Source organism: Henckelia pumila, chromosome 3 (genome assembly GCF_033568475.1).
Source record: "Henckelia pumila isolate YLH828 chromosome 3, ASM3356847v2, whole genome shotgun sequence".
NCBI lineage: Eukaryota > Viridiplantae > Streptophyta > Magnoliopsida > Lamiales > Gesneriaceae > Henckelia > Henckelia pumila.
In genome coordinates, this window is record NC_133122.1 from 192,774,900 (window position 1) to 192,794,624 (window position 19,725).

The 19,725-nt window shown below is 35.8% G+C and overlaps 3 protein-coding genes across 3 annotated transcripts; 1 reads left to right on the forward strand and 2 right to left on the reverse strand.

Annotated features, from left to right (window-relative positions):
• Nucleotides 1-439: 439 nt before the first annotated feature.
• LOC140887926 (peptidyl-prolyl cis-trans isomerase CYP37, chloroplastic) lies at nt 440-6,363 on the reverse strand. Its single transcript, XM_073295528.1, has 12 exons — nt 6,136-6,363; nt 5,676-5,933; nt 5,494-5,583; nt 4,685-4,780; nt 3,852-3,959; nt 3,361-3,410; nt 2,317-2,419; nt 1,943-1,996; nt 1,189-1,347; nt 971-1,093; nt 846-895; nt 440-758 (listed from the first exon to the last, which is right to left on the reverse strand). Exons 1-12 carry the CDS (start codon nt 6,313-6,315, stop codon nt 641-643), a joined length of 1,389 nt encoding a protein of 462 aa, XP_073151629.1. The 5' UTR covers nt 6,316-6,363; the 3' UTR covers nt 440-640.
• Nucleotides 6,364-7,268: 905 nt separating this feature from the next.
• LOC140887927 (3',5'-bisphosphate nucleotidase AHL-like) lies at nt 7,269-12,779 on the reverse strand. Its single transcript, XM_073295529.1, has 3 exons — nt 12,597-12,779; nt 7,673-8,345; nt 7,269-7,572 (listed from the first exon to the last, which is right to left on the reverse strand). The coding sequence occupies exons 1-3, from the start codon at nt 12,751-12,753 to the stop codon at nt 7,269-7,271; spliced, it is 1,134 nt and encodes a 377-aa protein (XP_073151630.1). The 5' UTR covers nt 12,754-12,779.
• A 2,391-nt stretch (nt 12,780-15,170) lies between these two features.
• LOC140890513 (indole-3-acetic acid-amido synthetase GH3.6-like) lies at nt 15,171-17,267 on the forward strand. Its single transcript, XM_073298362.1, has 3 exons — nt 15,171-15,458; nt 15,561-16,495; nt 16,583-17,267. Exons 1-3 carry the CDS (start codon nt 15,205-15,207, stop codon nt 17,149-17,151), a joined length of 1,758 nt encoding a protein of 585 aa, XP_073154463.1. The 5' UTR covers nt 15,171-15,204; the 3' UTR covers nt 17,152-17,267.
• The last annotated feature ends 2,458 nt before the right edge of the window (nt 17,268-19,725 follow it).

Below are 19,725 nucleotides of genomic sequence, written 5' to 3' on the forward strand. Positions count from 1 at the left end.
TCATAGAAAAATATAGAATCGGCTTAAAAGTTTTTTCTTTTTCTAAAAAATAAAAATTTCTCATCGTTATTTTTGATGAAATCTGTTCGATTTTGTTAATCCAATGCTTCTCAGTTGATTTGGTCGTATGTAGTTATGTAACGTATATAATAAAGATTTGAATTTTTATAAATTCATAGTAGACTGAAAGAATCCGCAATCTCGATTTTGTACTGAAGATGTGCATGCATGACCTCAACTTTAGATTTTTGAGCCTCAACTTTAGATTTTTTAGCCTCAACTTTAGATTTTTGAAACACGCATAGACGCCTCTAGTTTTGACATTCACGCTTCCCCATTTACTCAACGATGAATTGAGAACACTTATAAATAGATGTGTTTGAGGTCTCATAAGTCTCATACGAACAAAACTACGCCATCTATTGATGGTGTGGTTCAAACTAGTTTGAGAAATAAAAGACATTTACAAATCATTTCAATGGTTAGAGCTAAGCTCCATCTTCTTCATCATCTTTTCGAGTCCATTCACAACCAAAATAAAAAAATAAAAGAGAGAGGCGTAGTACCTTTTTCGGTTTCACATGACAATAGGATTAACGTGTTACAGGTTAAAAGAATGGATACTAACACAAACAATAACTCAGCTCGAATTTTCCTTGGGTAGAATGAGGCGATCTTGACCTTCCACTAGCTTTGCAGATCGAATAATGTCCCCAGTTTTAATCTGATCTAAATTTTCTCGTCCCACTGTAGTATATCTGTGCAACAATTTGTGAAGAAATCAATCTACTCGGAATCCTTATTTGATCAATAAACAAATTCAACACAAGAAAACAAAGACGTACCCACAGACAGAAAACTGACCCTCCTCAAAGGATATCCCTCCTAAGCCAGACTGTATCAAACTCTGTATGTTACCACATTGAGTTTGAGGAAAAATGTATAGTGCTTTAAAGTTTAAATTACTCACATTTCTCTTGTCGTAAAGATAAAAGAAAAATTGGTTTGGCGAAGAATACTCCTCAGACACTTCATTATGAGCCATGGCCACAGCACCATAAACAGATAATGGAAGCACAGGCAGCTCACCATCCTTCGTATAAAACATTTGAATGTCAATCATTGGATAAAACGAAATTTGCTAATTCATGGTTATCTCAATATGAATAAAATGAATCTCGTATAAACCTGCACGCTTAGGGTTGTCTTGTACAGTGGTTCAAACTGCCCAGATGGCATTATCTCCAGGGGAACACTGTAGCCGACAGCCTTTCCCGTTGCACTGTCTGAGATAATTGCTTGGTTGATGGACAAAAGTTTCACCCCATTATATGCCCCGTCAGCCACCTACAATATATCAGAACAGTCGAGAGGAAAATACATGTACTACAGTGATTATTTCGAAAAAAAAACAAGGCCTAAAAATCTCAATGCATGTAGAACGTTCAAGCCAACAATAGCAAGAAATGAAATGTTTAAACATAAATTATGACAAGAGTTGGCTAAAACATATAGATAATCTAGAAAATAATTTTCAAGAAATTTAGCTTCCTGTTTATCTCCACTTTCATACACAAGAGTTTCCCAAGTGACTATGCAAATGTAAGGTCAAGTGTGGCTACAGAAAGTATTTCAGAAATTCGGTAAATTGTTTCTGAATTTTGGTTGAGTGAGTGCGCAGAGAGAATCTAGCAAACAACATAAAAATAAGGAAAAGGGGAGAACAAAGCTAAGACTACAAAAATTTGGAACTATTTTACGCTCATGGAGTTGAGCTCAATTTCAACTAGGCATCAATAGAATTGGCATAATCAAAGGATAGAACTTGTTATTTGACATAAAAAAATATAAGGCTAGATAAATAAAAAGATAATTAAGGCACCCCTTATATGGGTAAGAATTAAAAAGAAATAAAAAGATGGAGTGGAATTCACTACCTTACCAGTTTTGCAAAGTTCCCTGCTGTAAGTGGTGCAGAATACCCATCCAAGACGACCTATGGGCAAATTAGTTGATAAATCATTTAGGTTTGATGGATCAACTCAGTGCTAATAATTATGGGGAAAAATAATTCAGTATCCACCAAGCCCAGTATTTTGAGAAGAGTGTCCTATTACCTCAAATTAGTTGATAAATCATTTAGGTTTTTAGGAGTTTTGGTAGCAACAAAATTTTATCACATCTACTAACTTAATCAGTTGGAAGAATCAATTTGAATAAAACAAAGAAACATTACATCTGCAACAACCTTCCCTAAGTGGCTAAGCAGGATGACAAATGATATTCTGTTATCTAAAAAAACCGAATTTCGGATACCTGGATTGTTATTGTATTTCTGGATTGACCACCAGCTTCTGGGGAAAACGTTGAACCATCTCCCTTTTCAATTGCAAACTCAGCAACCGCTCTCCCTGTAAGCCTATGTAATTTGGTATAAATAAAAGCCATATGTCATCACTTGCTCATTGTGACTACTTTACAACACCAGAGTTGGAACCCAAGAGTGACAGGGGTATAATCTCAAATAACATTTTATAATTTAACACAATAAAATGGAATATTAAAATCTACAAATGTTCTCAACAGATTACTCATATTCTGAAAACATAAAAAAATAAGATCATTGCTTCCTCTTTAAAAGTCCTTCATCAACAATAAAAATCAAACAAATGTTCACATGCTGATTTAGATCTTGGTTACACAATCAACTCTTCACAGCTGTCATCATAGAAATTTTGGAATCAAGATCGAGAGCTAATCAACAACTGTAATTTATAATAATACTAATGCTATTGATAGCAAATGGGAATTTTTACCACTTAAAACATAATGCACACCCCTTCAATTGCATTTCGATACAGCATGATTCTAAGCATAGGACTAGATTTTCTTTCGATCCAAGGCTTCCATTCTCTTTCAAATTTGAGAATCATCATTAAACATGTGTCAATATTCATCGTTGAGGTAGGAATAGTCTGATTGCACAATTTCTTAACTGAGTTAAATACATTAAAATTTCAATAATAAAATTTTCACTAGACTCATAAACTTATAATCTAGTTTTTACTTTAAATTCTGACTACACCTATTAATTAGGGGTCAAGTGATATGTATTCTTCATATCCCCAAATTATTTGTGAAAACTTACATATAAGTCATAAACTGGGATTGAAGGGGGCAATTGCACTCCCATTCACAATTTAGCTCTGCCCATGCTTCTTCATGAGACACACAGATAGCAAACTTTTGTTGAAAGGGAAGAATTTTGACAAGTCACTAGGATAACTAAGCAGCCACAAAGTTAATTTTAAGAAAAGATTCCAAATATTTCATAACAGAAAATCTATTAAGATGCCTTACCTGGGGTAGTTTGAGTATGGTTCAGGCAACAAATAAGACAATCCTGGAGCCTGTTGAAAAATAAAACCTTTGACATATCACTAGTCAAATTCGTGAAAAATAATGCATCAACCCACAAAGAGGAAAGTGGCAAAATGTATGGATGTTTTCTCCGTTTTTCACGTTGATGTTCCATATATACCAAAGAGAAACTTCATCATTTGTGAAGTCATACTTGAAATTCACCATCACAACAGCTGTCATGTTATTGAAATGAAAAATGAGGGTTTTCGATCCACAGAAAACAGAAAAAGAAAAGGAAAGAGAAATGCAATATTTCAGTTTTCACAACAGCTATCATGTTATTGATCATCTGATAAATAAAAATAAATAAATAAAAACATCACGCATGAAATCCTACTCCAAACTCTTCCACCATTGGCATTTATTTTATCTAAAATGTCATGAAAATTACATATTACTCAACCCTTATATTAGAACAATATAAATACCTGTAGCAACTCCAATTGAGCAACAATATCAAGTGAAGACGCTAGGCCAACTGATACTTTGTCAGCATCTTTATCCTTAACGCTTTCAAGAAGGTTTTTCAGTCCACCCTGAGCGGCACAAAAGGTCCGATCATGACAGTGACCGACCCTCACGTGAATGTAAACACTAATGTAAGGATCAGTCGACATAGCAGTACACAAGAACACCATAATGATTTTTTTTAAAAAAAAATAAATGAAACGATTTAGCATAACATGCATGATAAGTGTATATATTTGGAAATTCATAATTGAATGTCTTGAAGGTGGAGCCACCGAGTATACTCCAAACCAAAACTCTGTTTGCAGAAAGAAAATAAAGGCAGACCTGTTTTTGTGAATTGATACTTTGACGTGGATCATAAGTAAATATTGAAACTATTGAAAACCTAAGAACCGAGTAATTTATTTATGACCACTGATGTGTAACCCTTAATAAGATCATTCACCATAGAAATTATTATCTCATCGTTAATTATTATCAGAAAAAAGTTATAAAGAATATTCTACTCGAGAATATGACTAATCCATATTTGGCAGGGAAAAAAGCTTGGGCAGATTTCCTTCGACTTCGGCCAACAAGGTACGTAAACAGGAACAATTGCCATCAATTGAAGACATAAAAACCTGCTGTAGAACTTACCCAAATACGCATGGTAACAACATTGCATGAACTTAAAATCAACCAAATGAAACTAGCCTAATCAAAAGAAAAGCCTGACAATTGACTGAATTCATGATATACAGCATGCTTTTTGTAAGGCAGAGATTTTTCACTCTCTCTCCTGCGTTACCTTCCCATCTGTCAGAGATGCATATAGAATTGAACCTTCCTCCCTCAATTCAGCTGGTATGATCGACAGAATGGACTCTTTTTCATCTGTGGCAATCTGAAGATAAGGAAAATAACACTGAAGAACGGAACGAGATTGCAAGAGTGAGCAGAATATAGGACAGTAGAAAAAAGAGTAAGTTGCTCTATTGCATGAAATAGTTCAGAAGCACAAAACAAAGTTATTCAGATTGGACCAGGACTTCCTATAGAGAATATTTCAAAGAGGACAGTTTGTTAAATATTAAATTATAATTATTTTGAAGATTCAAAACACGAAACCCAAGAAAAAGAAAGTTAGCAGATTTCAGGTCCAACAGTCATTGATTTTGATTCTATCTTATTCGTGCTACCCCTCAACTGATTAGTTGCAGAATTAAAGTCGCGTAAAATCATATTACCTAAACATATGGAACTTATAACAATAATTTGTGTTCAGAACTGTCAGTTAATCACAACAGACACGAGAAAAGGATGCACAAGGAGCATCACAAATCTAAAACGGTCAGCTCAGTTAAATCTACCAACACAGACAAACAAAGCAAATGTTCAACTCATATCTAGTATCAATGCATTCAAGAACTGACAAACTTGCTCTCTTTCACAATTGTAATACTTGTGTTTATGAACCCAACTACGAAACCCATCCACAAGCACCAAATACTGGACCAAAAGGCCAGGTTAACTCTGCTTCAACCAATTTTCAAGTCTTATAGCCCTTTCGATGCATCTAAACAAATGCAGTATACATGAGCACTGATCAACCATTACCTTCAGAGCTTTCTTGACATTTCCCTCCATGGTTCCAAAGGGTTTCCTTTGTGGGATCCTAAGCAAGTAAGAAATGTCCTCCAGAGAATACTTCAAGAGTTGCAACAAGATATTTTTAACTTTTTCTTGAACATATGAGTTGAAAACAATAAAAAAATCAAATCTTTGATATTGGAAGGAACCTGTATAGCTTTCATATTCGCATTAGCTGGAATAGCTCTTCTCAAAGCTAGTTCCCCTGTCCGAGGAATTTTCGTTTCTGGGGAATAAAGAACTGCTTCAGCCGAAGGAATGGACCAAAACTCATGAACTGTCCCAGACACTGGAGATGTTAGCTGGAGAAAGAAAATGACGGCTGCCAGGGTGATCTCAAACTGCTTCCTTCCTAAGTCCATCCATGTTCCAAAATAAGGCCGATGATCGCACTCATTCACCAACTCCTGCAGGAACAAAAACCTTGTCAAGATTTCATCAAAACCTAAACGAGCGAGATGACGGAATCCCATGACAATTTCAGCCTCACCCATTTCTAATTACGCTTAAATTGCTTGATCCCCCCCCAAATGGAAAACCCACCAAAAAAATAAAAAAAGATCAACACTGCAATATGCTTAAAGAATAAGGCATAATTCATAGACTTACATTTGTGTCATTACCCTTTTTGGACCAAATGCGACCGAATTTAGGGGAGAGAAATCTTTCCAGATAAGGTCCTCTGTGGAAGCAAAGTACGGAGCTTACAGTTGAAGGAGAAATTGGCTTTGGAGCGAGCACTGAATGCTTGGTGGGAGAGAGACGGGAAGCACACAAAGGGAAGGCCATGAATGGAAGTTGGTAGCTGATGAGGTTTTGGCGCGCCTCATCCAAGTACTTCACCCACACCCTTTGTCTATTTCGCCGTTTAAAATTAATAAATATTTTTATACAGTTTCCTTTATATTAGGGTGCAAACGAACCGAATCGAGCCGAATGATGGTAAAATTTTAAGGTTCGAATTCGGCTCGATAAGTGTATATTCGAGTTCGAGCTCGATTCGAAGTTTGATAATTTCAAATATTTTGGCTCGAGTTCGGCTCGAAATGAAGTTCGAGTTCGAGTTCGAGTTCGGTTCGAAATATTCGAACCTATTCGTGAACTATTTGGATATTATGGTTCGAAAGCTCGAAATGTATATATATTATTATATAATTATATTATATTAATTAAATATTAAGGCTCGCGAACTATTCGCGAACTATCGAACAGAATAATTTCGGCTCGAGCTCGGCTCGAAAAAAAGTTCGAACATGTTCGAATTCGGCTCAAGTTCGATAAGCTCGAATACGAATCAAATATTTATCGAGCGGACTCGTAAAGGTCACGAATATGTTTGGTTCGTTTGCACCCCTGCTTCATATAATGTTTTCTGGTATTCTTTCAAGTACCAAAGGTTTTTTTTTTCTTCTTTTTTTTTTTCAACTGTTCATTACTTATTTGAAGTCAAAATCTTAAATGATCTTAAATTTGGGACGAGCTATATCTGCTTATATAGCAAATATCTTTTCGCTAAAAAATTTGTAATATTTGTACAAAAAAGGAATAAAAACGTTGCAATGGCGACTTTGATATTATAGACGAATTATTTTTTTAAAGAATTTTATAAATGAAATTTGAGCTCAAACTCTTTTTGAGAGAGAGAGAGAGATGCATATTTGTAACAGTTATTTAAAAGAAAATTGAACTGATTTAACTATTTTAATTTGAAAAATACAGATATAAAGGCATACAAAGAGGCGTTACAGATTTGAGGATTCCCAACTTGAATAAACAGCTGCAATAATTTGTTCATGCAACCTGGATCCGCAACAAGCAACTAAGCCTTTATCCAGGCTTTCTAAGTATATTCCTCTCGAAAAGTCCAGTGAACGTCCTGCCGCATCCGTCACCACTCCGCCCGCCTCTTGCACCAGAAGTACACCTGCTGCATGATCCCATATCTTCTCTTTGTATCCAGACCTTGCAAATTTCATGTAAATCTCTGCTTCTCCTCGAGCTATGGCGCCGTACTTAACCATGCTGTGAACACGGAGGGGTTTCTTTCTGCGTTTAGGAGGTTACGAAATACTGCTTAGAGTTGGAACAGAACATTTGTATAGCAACATAGCTGACTACAATCATGCTACTTGAAATTACATCACACCTTAACCCGACGGTGTTGGCGACTCCAGCTGAAAATGAATGGTCAGAGTTATTACTTTCCACAGGCTCACAGAATGTTGCTTGTGCAGGATCATCAATGGAAGAAACCCGAATAAGTTTTGCAGAATTCGGCCACTCGAGCCTCTTATCACGACGAAGCAAAGGCTGCATCCATGAGTTGCGTGCGTGTTTCTGAGTATACATTACACACCCTACTTCCCTTGAAGATATTTCGGATCTAACATCGTTTTGTTGACTATACATGTTCAGGGTATCATCTTTCACGGGGTAATTGGGGCACCCCAGTACACCAAGTACAACTTCTCCGTCATCAATCATAGCCAGAGCAACAGCATATTGATCTCCACGTACAAATCCTAAAGTTCCATCGACTGGATCGAGGACCCAATGCCGACCAAATGGGCCGCCGTTTGAGTTACAATGGCTGATGGCATCGATAATTTGTGAAGCCGCCAGCACTTTATCAGGTCCTTGGAGACCAAATCTAGGAGCTTGAGACAAGCATTCATTTACAGCATCGACAACCAGGGCTAATAGAGCTGAAGATTCGGGTTTTGAAAGAGTTTGGGAATCTTCTTCAGCAACAATGGAGATACTTTGGTCACCCAAGTTTTGTGAGAGCATCAAGCTCACTGTGGCTTGAACACTCCAGTCTGTTGATTGCAAAGATTATTTAGATACCAATCACAGCACATAATGGCAATATTCAAGGGTACATGATGCCATAACCGAAGGCCTGAAGGCATGCAAATTCATTGAGAAATGGTAAATTGGATTGCAGGAATAATAGAATGAGTTATAAATTGGTTCCATGAAAGTTAAAGTTATCCTGTTCACTGGCATTCGCTATTGGAGTTCGTAAAAAAAATTCACATCATTGCCACGGTATCATCATCCAAACTATCAAAAAGATAATTGTGAAATCGTCCCAGTCTGATATAGAGCTAAATACTGCCATGAATTTGGAGACAAAAGAAATAACTAATATGCACATAGGAAATAAGTAGTTTCTGATCACATGTGACATTAAAGTTCCCTGAGGAATGTTTTAACAATTTGTAGTTTCAAATTAATCCAAGAGTCATGCTAGATGAAGAGCCAAGTTCTAGATGGTCAAAAACAAGATTCATTAGGCTTAGTATTTTGAGTCTTGAATTAATCAATGTAGTAAAAAAAATTGCATTAGATTCCATATGCTTAGAATATTGGTGATTCTAGTGGTATTGTATGTCAGTTTGTAATCTAGAAGGTGTAGAAAAAGATCAATAAAAAACGTTCAATTAAAAAAAATAGAGCAAAAGCTCCATTCTTCCATTGTGCACCAAGTTTGGTATTGAGAGTTGTCGTTAAAATCACGGTTAAAAGCATCATTCATCCTTCTCTCCAAATTGCACCTAAACCAAATCTGCAGCTTGTTTCCTTTACTTGCATTCTTTTTATCTCCTTTAAACCGTGTCCTTGGGCCCGTCCTTGTTCCAATTACTACTGGTTGTGCAAAACACTTCTAGAAATTTTTGCAATGCAGAAAATTGCATAATAGGAAATGGTGGGAGATTCAAATCTCACTATGTTCAAATATTAATCTCCAAGTGAAACATCAAATTTTGAAGGCAGACATTATGATTCTAGGAGCAGTGAAATGAGAGACTTTTTCATTTCACATAACCTTTGGGAAATAATCGAGAATTCTTAAGCCAAGCCTTCCGAAGAAGTTCTACTAGTTGGAAGGAAACTAAGTAGAAGGAGACAAGAAAAATCAAAAGAAGGATGCTGCCCTTCACTACATAAAGAAAATGAAACCAAATCCATATATCCCTGAATTTTCAATGAGAAAAAGGCAAAGATGCTCGGGAAGTTTTGCAACGAGAGTTTGAAGGAAATGACATAGTTGTCTCCATAAAGTTACAATCTATAAAAAATTTCACCAGAGTTGCTCTGATCCTGAATCTTATTGAAAGTCTTGGTGATAATATTCTTGATAAAAAGGTGATCGAGAAGATTCTAAGGAGTTTACCATCCAAATTTGATCCTGTCTTGCAGGCATTGAGGAAACAAAAAACCTCGAAAAAATGACGATGCGTGAGTCATGATTTCTTTGCAATCGCATGAGCAAAAAATCAATCGATCTTCAAATCAGCATTTGGAGCAAGCATTTCAGTTCAAAGTTGGAGTTTCTGAAAGAAGTAGAAAAAGTTTGAATCTTCCGAAAATTCATGGCTGAAGAGAAATCAAAATGATCAATGAAATTGGGAAAGAAAAGATCCAGAGAAGCAACAACAAAAACATGGGAAGCAATATTGCATCATAAACGACACAACCACCCACAATTCAAGGGATTATCGTTTCAAATGCATAAGATGTCGCATTCTTCTGAGATTGCTGGTTTGATCAAAATAGACAAGAAAAGGAGCCAACAAATGTCTCAAAGGTGGAGATTGAAGTCTTGTTTTACACATGCTTGAAGGCATAAAGTGAATCCAAGGATGTATGGTACATCGATAGTGGTTGTAGTAGCCACATGACGAGCAATCTCAGCAGTTTTGTGGAGATCGACAGAAATTTCTCCACTGAAGGAAAACTTGGAGATGGAAAAATGCAAAATACGGGTTTCGACATGGATTAGGAAGCATTGAGTTTAAGGAATTATTGGTTTCAGATTTATCAAAGGATTGGAGTTTATATTTTGTTAATAAGTCCCGATTAATAGTTGTCTATTATGCGGATTGCTTGTCCGCTTTTTGTAATTAATAATTGTTTATAATCTAATATAATATTGTTTCCTATCCAAAAAAGGAAAAATGCAAAACGCAAAAGATTTAAGAAAAAGGCATCGTCTAAGTGTCCACCAAACAATGACCAAAAAGCTTACTCCCGATGTTTTTTATGTGTCTAATCTTGCTCAAAATATGTTAAGTTTCGAGCAACTTACTCGGAGAGGTTATTCAGATCATTTTGTTGATAATATCTGCACAATTGTTGACAAGAAAAGGAATTTGACAGTGGCGAGAATTCAAATAGCTGAAAATAATTTTTTTTAGTATCATCATGCCAGTTGAAAAAAAAAAAAGATCAACCAAAATCTGAATATTCAAAATGACCACCTTCCAATCATGGCCTCGAGCCTCAATCAACTTCCAAAGCTAATGAATCGATCATTAATGAAGCAATGGAATAGGATCTCAGGTAAAAAACCTCAATCTCTTGAAAAGATTTATGATCCTTATAACAATGTTGTCTCATTCTCTTGTAAGCCTCTTTATGAAGAAAAAAACATTAATTGCTAATTTGGTTGAGGCAACGAAAGAAAACATCCTTGTTGAAAAGAATAATAGAAATATGCATTGCATTTGAAGATGAACTACAAGACAAAGACATGGAGATAATGTGTCAATCAAAAGGAAGAAAGGTCGAGCTATAAAGGAATATACTAAAAATGGAAAAGTTCGAGAAATTAAAGCAACACTTGAAACTTACAAATTAAAGGGTGATGAAATAATTTGTAATTTCCTTTAAGGTAAACCAAGAGTCATGCTAAATTAAGGGTCATGTTCTAGATGGTCAAAAACAAGGTATATTAGTATTTTGACTCTTGAATTAATTGATGTGGTAAAAAAATTAGATAATATGCTTAGAACATGTGTGATTCCAGTGGTTTTAATAGGCCATTTAGTAATCCACAAGGTGTAGGAAAAATCAATCAAAAAAGTTGGGTTAATAGAGCAAAAACTCCATTCTTCCACCGGTGCACCAATTACAAGCAAAACAAGCTCAATAAGCACTAAACTGCCATATGGCTAAACGCCCCCATATTCTCCAGTGATGTCCTTGAGGTTATGTTCGGTGTGAATCATAAAATATTGATTGGTTGCATGACTCACACTTAACATGTACACCAAACTTTGTATAATTAATTAAATTACATAAATTACCTTATGTCTAATGTATTTTTTATAACTCATTATATATCTATATCATTTTAATTGCAAAAATAAATAAATAAATTAGAATAGTTCAAACGTATATTGATTCTTAAAAAAGTTTTGAAACATTTGTAAAAACTTTTTAAAAAAACGCTTTTATAAAAAAGTTTTGTAAGTTCTTGTCCAAACATAGCTTGTGTGCAAGACTACTTGCTACGATAACGAGGGAACGAAATCATCCGTATAATTCAGATTTCACATCTCGAAATGAAATTATCAGCTTCGCAAATGTATATTCATTCTTAAAACAACTTTTGAAACATTTATAAAAACGTTTTAAAAAAACACTTTTATAAGAAAGTTTTATAAGTTTTTATCCAAACAGAGCTTATGTGCAGGACTACCTGCTACAATAACGAGGGAACGAAATCATTTGTATAATTCAGATTTCACATCTCGAAATGAAGTTACAAGCTTCGCAAACATATATTCGTTCTTAAAACAATTTTTGAAACATTTATAAAAATCTTTTAAAAAACACTTTTATAAGAAAGTAAGTTTTATAAGTTCTTGTCCAAACAGGGCTTATGTGCAGGACTACCGCTACAATAACGATGGAAACGAAATCATCTGTATAATTCAGATTTCACATCTCGAAATGAAATTACCAGCTTCGCAAACAACCAAAACCAAGAATTCAGCAAAGGCTATCAAAATTAAAGCTTGTATCTATATATTAATGTGATGAACTAACCCTAATTACAACATCCATATGTCAATGTCACAGAAATTAACTGAAAAAATCCGAGGCATTCATTATCAGACGAGATGCAATAGGATTAACCTCCATTGTCAAAAAGAGTCACAAATCAATTAACAAATCACCAATTCTGACCATCCAAGGGAATAAACAGACAGAGAAAGAAACCCATTTCGATCGATGAAAAAGAACACAAAAACAACATAGAAATAACGTAGAATTACCCGCGACAGTGACGAGGGAATCATCATCCTTTGACCTAACCTGATCGAAACCTGCGGAAAGCAAAAACTGTTCTTGCAACTTTTGACAAAGCTCGCATGCCATGTGAACCACCCTAACGCCAACATTCAACTCTCTCGAGTATTTCCCATTCTCCATCTTTTTTATTTTACCAGAATTTAAAGATTTTGTATTTTGACATTTGATTCAAACTTAGATGCCCAATTTCTCGACTTCCTTTAGCATTTGCAATATAGAGAGCATTGCGTGAACCTGTACGCAAATAGGGGACCGATGCATCCGATTCTCTCTCTTTTCCTTCTTTTTTTTTTCTATATATTGCAATTTCTCTGTTATTTTTTTGAATATTTTCACACTCCAAAAATGGAAAGTTCGGTCTTACCTCATGGATTTTACCCCATGGGTACGTATACGCATGTGATTGGCCAATTCATGTGGGCCCCACATCAATTGACGTGGGTCCCACATGAATGGATCACTCACATGCTGCCACCTACCATATGGGTAAAACCCATGGGGTAGGGTCGAACGAACCCTCCAAAAATATACTTTATCAATCATTTTACAACACAAATTGCCAATTACCCGTAATAGGAAATGCTACATGTACATTGAGGTTTACACGTTGGGTTACACATTACACTTGAAATTACATTATTATTCTATATGCATTTTTGAAAGATTTTTTCCAAATAAAGTGCAGGGATAATCATGTAATTTCAAGTACAATGTGTAACCCAACGTGTAGCCCTCCGTGTACATATAGCATTACCTGTAACGTCCAACAAATTTTATTATGGTTTTAAATATTTTATTATGTATTTTATTCTTTTAGTTGTTAAATTTATTTGTGTTTATGCATGTTACATACAAAATATGGAAAGTTGTTATAAATGGAAAGTACTAGTTTAGGAAAACTTTATAATACGTTTTCGAATTAAAATTTAATTGAGAGAAATATATTTTTACTTTTGAGAGGATTTGTGCAGGAAAAAAAAACTCAATTTTTATTGGTTAAAAGGCGTGGGCCCTTACGGTAGCCTTAGCAGGGACTTAAGTTACTTTTTTGACATAACTTTTATAAAACATTTCTAATTATTTTTTTTAACAAAATTTTGAAATTTTAAAAAAGAAAAAAAAAAGTTACACACATATCATACACATGAACTTAGTAGCTTTGAATCTGGTTGTTAGGTTGATATATTTAATTGATGATGCAAGATTATCAACAGATTTTAGATTGTTGAAAATTAATGAAATCTTATTTGAAAACCAAATAATTCAAGAAATATTAAATGATTTAGAGATCTTCTTTGTGAAAAATACATATTAGACGACATCTCATTTGATGACATAAATGATGACTTTGCTTCAAAAAATACAAGAAATAATTGTTAAGTAAATTATTTTGATAAATTATGTAAAATGTTCTTTTTCTTGTGTAGTTTCTTCATTTGCATATTTTGATTTGATTTACTAATCAAGTTAATGCTAAGAGAGCTCATATTTTTAGCTTTTCCAGGATGTCATTTTTCTCAAAATTTCCCTTGGAGATTACTCATTTCTATTCATTCATGAAAATTATTTTAAATTTCAATTCATGAGTACTACTACGTTTCATGAATTTGATCTTTTAATGTTATATGTATGGTAGCAACATGGGAATAGTGTCCTCAGATGAGCTCTGGAGAGAGTTTTTCCAAAATAGACATTAAATGCGTACAGACTTTGATTATTGCATGTTATCGTATATATATTATGATCGACAAAGTTTTACAACTATATACATGATCGTGAAACCAAAGAATATGCTCTTTAAGGTTGTTACAACATTTGCATATATGCATCCATGAAAATATGAAGCATGTTATGGAGTTATGTTCATGACCATGTCCTACCTAAGCATTTTATATGTTTTTATTATGTACTAGATGATATTTGAATATATTTATTGAATCTTTAGATTTACTATGCTTAGATGATACAAGTGAGGCAGATAACTATAATTTAAATGATAACGAGGAAGGATAAGCGACTGAATAGTTGAAAAAGTGAGAAAGTTGTATAACACGGGTTATCCGAGAGTCTTTCGTGGCTTTATATTTTATTTTGTGATATGCCATGTTTATATCTTTCTATGTTTACGTGCACAAACATGTTAGCTAGGATTCTTTCTAAATGTATAGTCTGTATTATTTCTTGTATTGTTGGATAGTCACTATTGATTGGTTCATGTATGAGACAAGATATATGAGATTTGATATCGAGATTATGTTTGAGACGAGTTAATTTATGTCGTGTATCATGTGGATGGTAGTAACTGGGCCACACCACAAAGCCCAACTTAAATTTTCTTGAAACTGCTCTAATATTGGCGTGTTTGGTTCATATAAATCATAATTTATACTAATAAATTAAATTTTGTGACTTAAAAAAATTAAAATTTTAAAAATAAGAGCATTTTAGTAATTTTATATAAAAAGTTAAGGGGACAGCTGAACCCATTTTCCTCGAGGTCAATATATTTGTCATGCAATCAGTGCGCACTGAAAAAAAAAAAAAAAAAAAAAATTAGCAAACGAGAAACGCATGGAGTCGATTGAGAATGTGACCAAAGACGCTGATGAGATTCAAACCAAAGTTCTTGCTGAAATCCTGTCAAGAAATGCCCATGTAGAGTATCTCAAGAGACATGGGCTCAACGGCCACACGGATAGGGAGACTTTCAAGAAAACCATACCGCTTATCTCCTACGAGGACATCCAGCCTGATGTTAATCGCATCGCCGATGGCGACACGTCTCAAATCCTTTGCTCCGAACCCATCTCCGAGTTCTTGACAAGGTTGGTTTTAATGCTGAAACCAACACAGTATATCCATTTCTTTTACTAAGTACCAAGTAAACTAGATCGATTTTTCTTTCTTTTTCCCTTAAAAATATGCAGTTCTGGGACCTCTGGCGGTGTGAGGAAATTGATTCCTTTGACTGATGAAGAGCTGGGGAGGAGGGTCTCCTGTAACAAAATTTCTTTTTCTGTGATGACCCAATTTTTCCCCGCCTTAGACACAGACAAAGGGATGATTTTCCTGTTCGTAGCATCCGAAACAAAGACCCCGAGTGGACTGCCGGCTCGCTCTGCTATAACCAGTTTATTACGAAGCTACCATTTCAGGGACGCGCCGGATAATTTCATGACCAGCCCAAGGGACACTATTCTCTGCCAAGACTACTTCCAAAGCGTCTATTCCCAAATGCTCTGTGGCCTCTGCCAAAACAAACAAGTCGTGAGAGTCGGGGCCATTTTCGCCTCTGGTTTCATTCGGGCCATACGGTTCTTGGAAGAACACTGGTCCCTTCTCTGCGATGATATCAGAACCGGGAGCGTTAATCCCTTGATCACTGATCCGTTAGTGCGGGAGGCAGTGATGGGGATCCTCAAACCCGATCCCAAGCTCGCAGATTTCATTGAGTTGGAGTGTAGGAAGGATTCTTGGCAGGGGATCATCCCTAGGTTGTGGCCAAATACCAAGTGTATAAATGCTACTGTGACCGGGTCCATGTCACAATACGTACCTACACTTGATTACTACGGCAATGGCTTACCCCTAGTCTCCAGTGCATATGTTTCTTCTGAGTGTTTTTTTGGTGTCAACCTTAACCCTCTTAGCAAGCCTAGTGACGTATCCTACACCTTCATCCCCACCGTGGCTTATTTCGAGTTCTTGCCCGTGAATAAAAGCAACGGAGGCCCCGATGGTGTCACTGATTCCGCTTCCGTGTCCAAATCTCTTAATGTTGGAGAGGAACAACAAGACTTGGTTGATTTAGTTAATGTTAAGCTTGGAGAGGAATATGAGGTGGTTGTTACCACTTACGCTGGTAAAATTTGCCTCATCTATCTTTAGTTATGATCATTGAGTTTTGACAATCTACGTGACATTCAACATTATGTATTTTGTGACGCAGGGCTTTACAGGTACCGAGTGGGGGATGTGCTTCGTGTGGCTGGATTCAAGAACAATGCCCCTCAATTTAATTTTGTGTGCCGTAAAAATGTCATCTTGAGCATTGATTCTGATAAGACCGATGAGGCTGAACTCCAAAATGCAGTGGAAAAGGCAGCAAGCGATTTGTCCCCATTCAACATATCCGTCGCGGACTACACGAGCTATGCCGACACCACTCAAGTTCCAGGACACTATGTGTTGTACTGGGAGCTCAGCCAAAATGGTTCACCTGACCCGATTACTCAAACAGTTTTTCAAGACTGCTGCTTCACCATTGAAGAGTCCTTGGCCAGCACGTATCGCCAGCACCGCAATTCCAAGATTATTAGCCCTCTTGAGATCAGAATCGTTGGAGTTGGGACCTTCGACAAGCTCATGGACTATGCCATCAGCCTCGGGGCTTCAAATAATCAGTACAAAACACCTCGGTGTGTGAAATCCGAGCCGATTATCGAGCTGTTGAACTCCAGCGTTGAGTCCAGCTATTTCAGTCCAAAGTGCCCGAAATGGACCCCTCAATGGAACTAACTGTATGAATTGAGATATTCTTTTTAATTTCTCAAAAGGCAGCCAAGAATATGACAAGTGTTTGTTGGTCATTTGTATCGTTTCAAGCCAGAAATTGTACTGGAGATTAAATCTCGCTCGCTTGCTTTGAGTTATCTGATGTTTTCCACATTCAAGCATTGAAGGTAACGAAAGTTAAACAGTACTATTATACAAAATGCCCTAAAAAAACTAGATTTGAGAGTAGGGTGGTTTTTCGCTATACCTTATTACAAATATTGGTATGAAAAAAATTTATACCGATACCGATAGTAAAATTCTGAAACTTTAGTACGAAAAAAATCCATATTGATACTGTATAAATACCAAAAAAAAATCAGTATACCGAAAAAATGTCTATATATTAAAAAAATTCGGTACGTATGCCAAAATTCCGGTATTTCGGTACGGTATGCCAGGCTCAGCCCTATTTGAGAGGAAAAGGAAATACATTGTAATTTCTTTGTATAATTATTGTACATATAACTTAATCAAATCAATTATTGAACATTACTAAAATAAATGAAATTATGTATATTAATCAGCATGTCAACTTTAAAGTAAAATTGTCATGACAGTTGTGGCTTTCTTTTTCCACATGCATCAACTTTTACTCTAATTCGACACACACTCATGCGTATATGATTCTCTTACTGGGGTACTTCGATCCCTATGGAGGGAGTATTACCCCTCTGTATTTCCATAATGACTGGCCAGTTTTCATGTGGGGCCACATCATGAAAATTTTTTGTGGCCTAATCATGGCCATGAAATCTACTAAGTGTTGGAATACGGTGTTCAGATCAATCAGAATTGATACCCGGTGCAGCAAAAGTTTTAAAATTTTATATGGAACGATTCCATATCATGGGTATCAAAACTTTACGATTAAATTGTGCGTGTAAAAATTAAATAACAATTAAATTTTTACCTTGAATCTCGAAACGAGATTATGGACACCAACAGATAACTCTGCTCTTGTTGTATATCCCAGGAACTGATGGACGAACAATTTTTCAATCAGGTCCACGAACAGAATTTGAATCCCTCTGATAGATTGCACTAGAAAATCTATCAGAAGTTTCTACGAAGAGAATTAACGAATTTGATCCGTTAAACCAGACTGAAAATTTGAAATTCATAGACTGGATTTCAGAGAGAAATACACAGAGAGGGGGGCGGCCACTCTAGGTCTCAAAACCCTAGTGTTCGAAAAAAAATGAGACTTGTGTCTAATTTCTGCACTGCAATAACTTATTTATAATGTGGGCTGCTAACAGCTTAGGGCTCATTAGTCATAAGTTAAAGCCTGACAAGCAAAGCCTGCATATTCAGAAATTAATATAAAATTCATCGTGACTCAGATTGATAAACCAATTTCACCAATGTGCACAGAAACCATTTCTGCATCTTTTAAAAGTCAAGATAAATTTTCTGAATCCGAATTCAGTGATTTCCAAAAATGCCCATCCCTATGTCATTTTAGGAAATCTTACTCTTCTACTCTAATATAAGAAGTTCTACTTCTTTGTTCATTAAATTTAACTCTTTAAATTTAACTATCTCAACGGGAATTAGAAATTCATTATTTGTGTGACCCTCAATGGTTCAGGGATACAGCTAGCCGTGGGCTCACAACTCCTTGTGACTCGGAACAACAATTTCCGACTTGCCCATCGAATCATGGTAAGAGCGCCTAGCAACATCGCCCCATGATTCCCTAGGTATCACTGATAGTGCCTGCAAGAACCAGTAGATTTTGGTTAGCGTACAGTACGGTCCCTTCATCCATATATCCCGATCGAATCAACAACTATTGGTAATCGAGAGTCGTTCGAGATTCGATAACTATGCAATGCATCTTGAAGATCAAATAGTGTCATCGCATGTGCTACTAAGAAACCATTTCTTAAAACACATCATGTACTCTGGCCAGAGATTCGTCACACTAATATCTCCTCAGATTGCATAGGATATCCACACTCGCAAGTATGTGGTAAATCCTTGAAAACAAAGCATCGACTCCTATATGTGTCGTAACTGTACCCAATCTCGACACCTGATGACCCCAATAGAATCGGTAAACGAGTCAAAGTACAGTACTAGCATATAGAGTCTCAATGATGTTTCAAGTAGTAAGGACTAATGGTGTACAACCAAAACCGCGGACTTTATCCATCGATAAGTGATAACCACTTGGAAAGTCCGGATAGGATAGTTCGATCATTCATCGTATGAATATCCATTTGCATGCTTTGAACATTTCTATGTTCCATACCAATGAAACGTGGTACTCGGCATCGCAAATGCTAGTCTTAATCTCGAGCGATCCTTATCTTTATTAACGGACGGCTCAATCGACTAGGAACTGTTTAGAATATACAGTGACTATAAGATGTGTTTCATGATAGCCATCCCCATGTGCCACCACATCTTACATACACTATAGTATATTCAAGGTCTTCATCTAAACATCTTATAGTATGTCACAACATAATAATATGATAAAAGATAAAGTAAATGCCATTATAAAAGTGTAAATTATATTAAACAAAA

What these genes read in the sequence shown, in the direction of transcription:
- LOC140887926 (XM_073295528.1), bottom strand. Translation starts at nt 6,315, where the DNA reads ATGGCCTTCCCTTTGTGTGCTTCCCGTCTCTCTCCCACCAAGCATTCA. An exon ending in CGAATATGAAAGCTATACAG is followed by an intron (nt 5,584 to 5,675) that starts GTTCCTTCCAAT and finishes CAACTCTTGAAG; the next exon opens with TATTCTCTGGAGGACATTTC. An exon ending in CTCAATTGGAGTTGCTACAG is followed by an intron (nt 3,411 to 3,851) that starts GTATTTATATTG and finishes ATTTTTCAACAG; the next exon opens with GCTCCAGGATTGTCTTATTT.
- LOC140887927 (XM_073295529.1), bottom strand. Translation starts at nt 12,753, where the DNA reads ATGGAGAATGGGAAATACTCGAGAGAGTTGAATGTTGGCGTTAGGGTG. An exon ending in TTCCCTCGTCACTGTCGCGG is followed by an intron (nt 8,346 to 12,596) that starts GTAATTCTACGT and finishes TGCAATCAACAG; the next exon opens with ACTGGAGTGTTCAAGCCACA. An exon ending in GCCAACACCGTCGGGTTAAG is followed by an intron (nt 7,573 to 7,672) that starts GTGTGATGTAAT and finishes TCCTAAACGCAG; the next exon opens with AAAGAAACCCCTCCGTGTTC.
- LOC140890513 (XM_073298362.1), top strand. Translation starts at nt 15,205, where the DNA reads ATGGAGTCGATTGAGAATGTGACCAAAGACGCTGATGAGATTCAAACC. An exon ending in ATCTCCGAGTTCTTGACAAG is followed by an intron (nt 15,459 to 15,560) that starts GTTGGTTTTAAT and finishes AAAAATATGCAG; the next exon opens with TTCTGGGACCTCTGGCGGTG. An exon ending in GGTTGTTACCACTTACGCTG is followed by an intron (nt 16,496 to 16,582) that starts GTAAAATTTGCC and finishes TTTGTGACGCAG; the next exon opens with GGCTTTACAGGTACCGAGTG.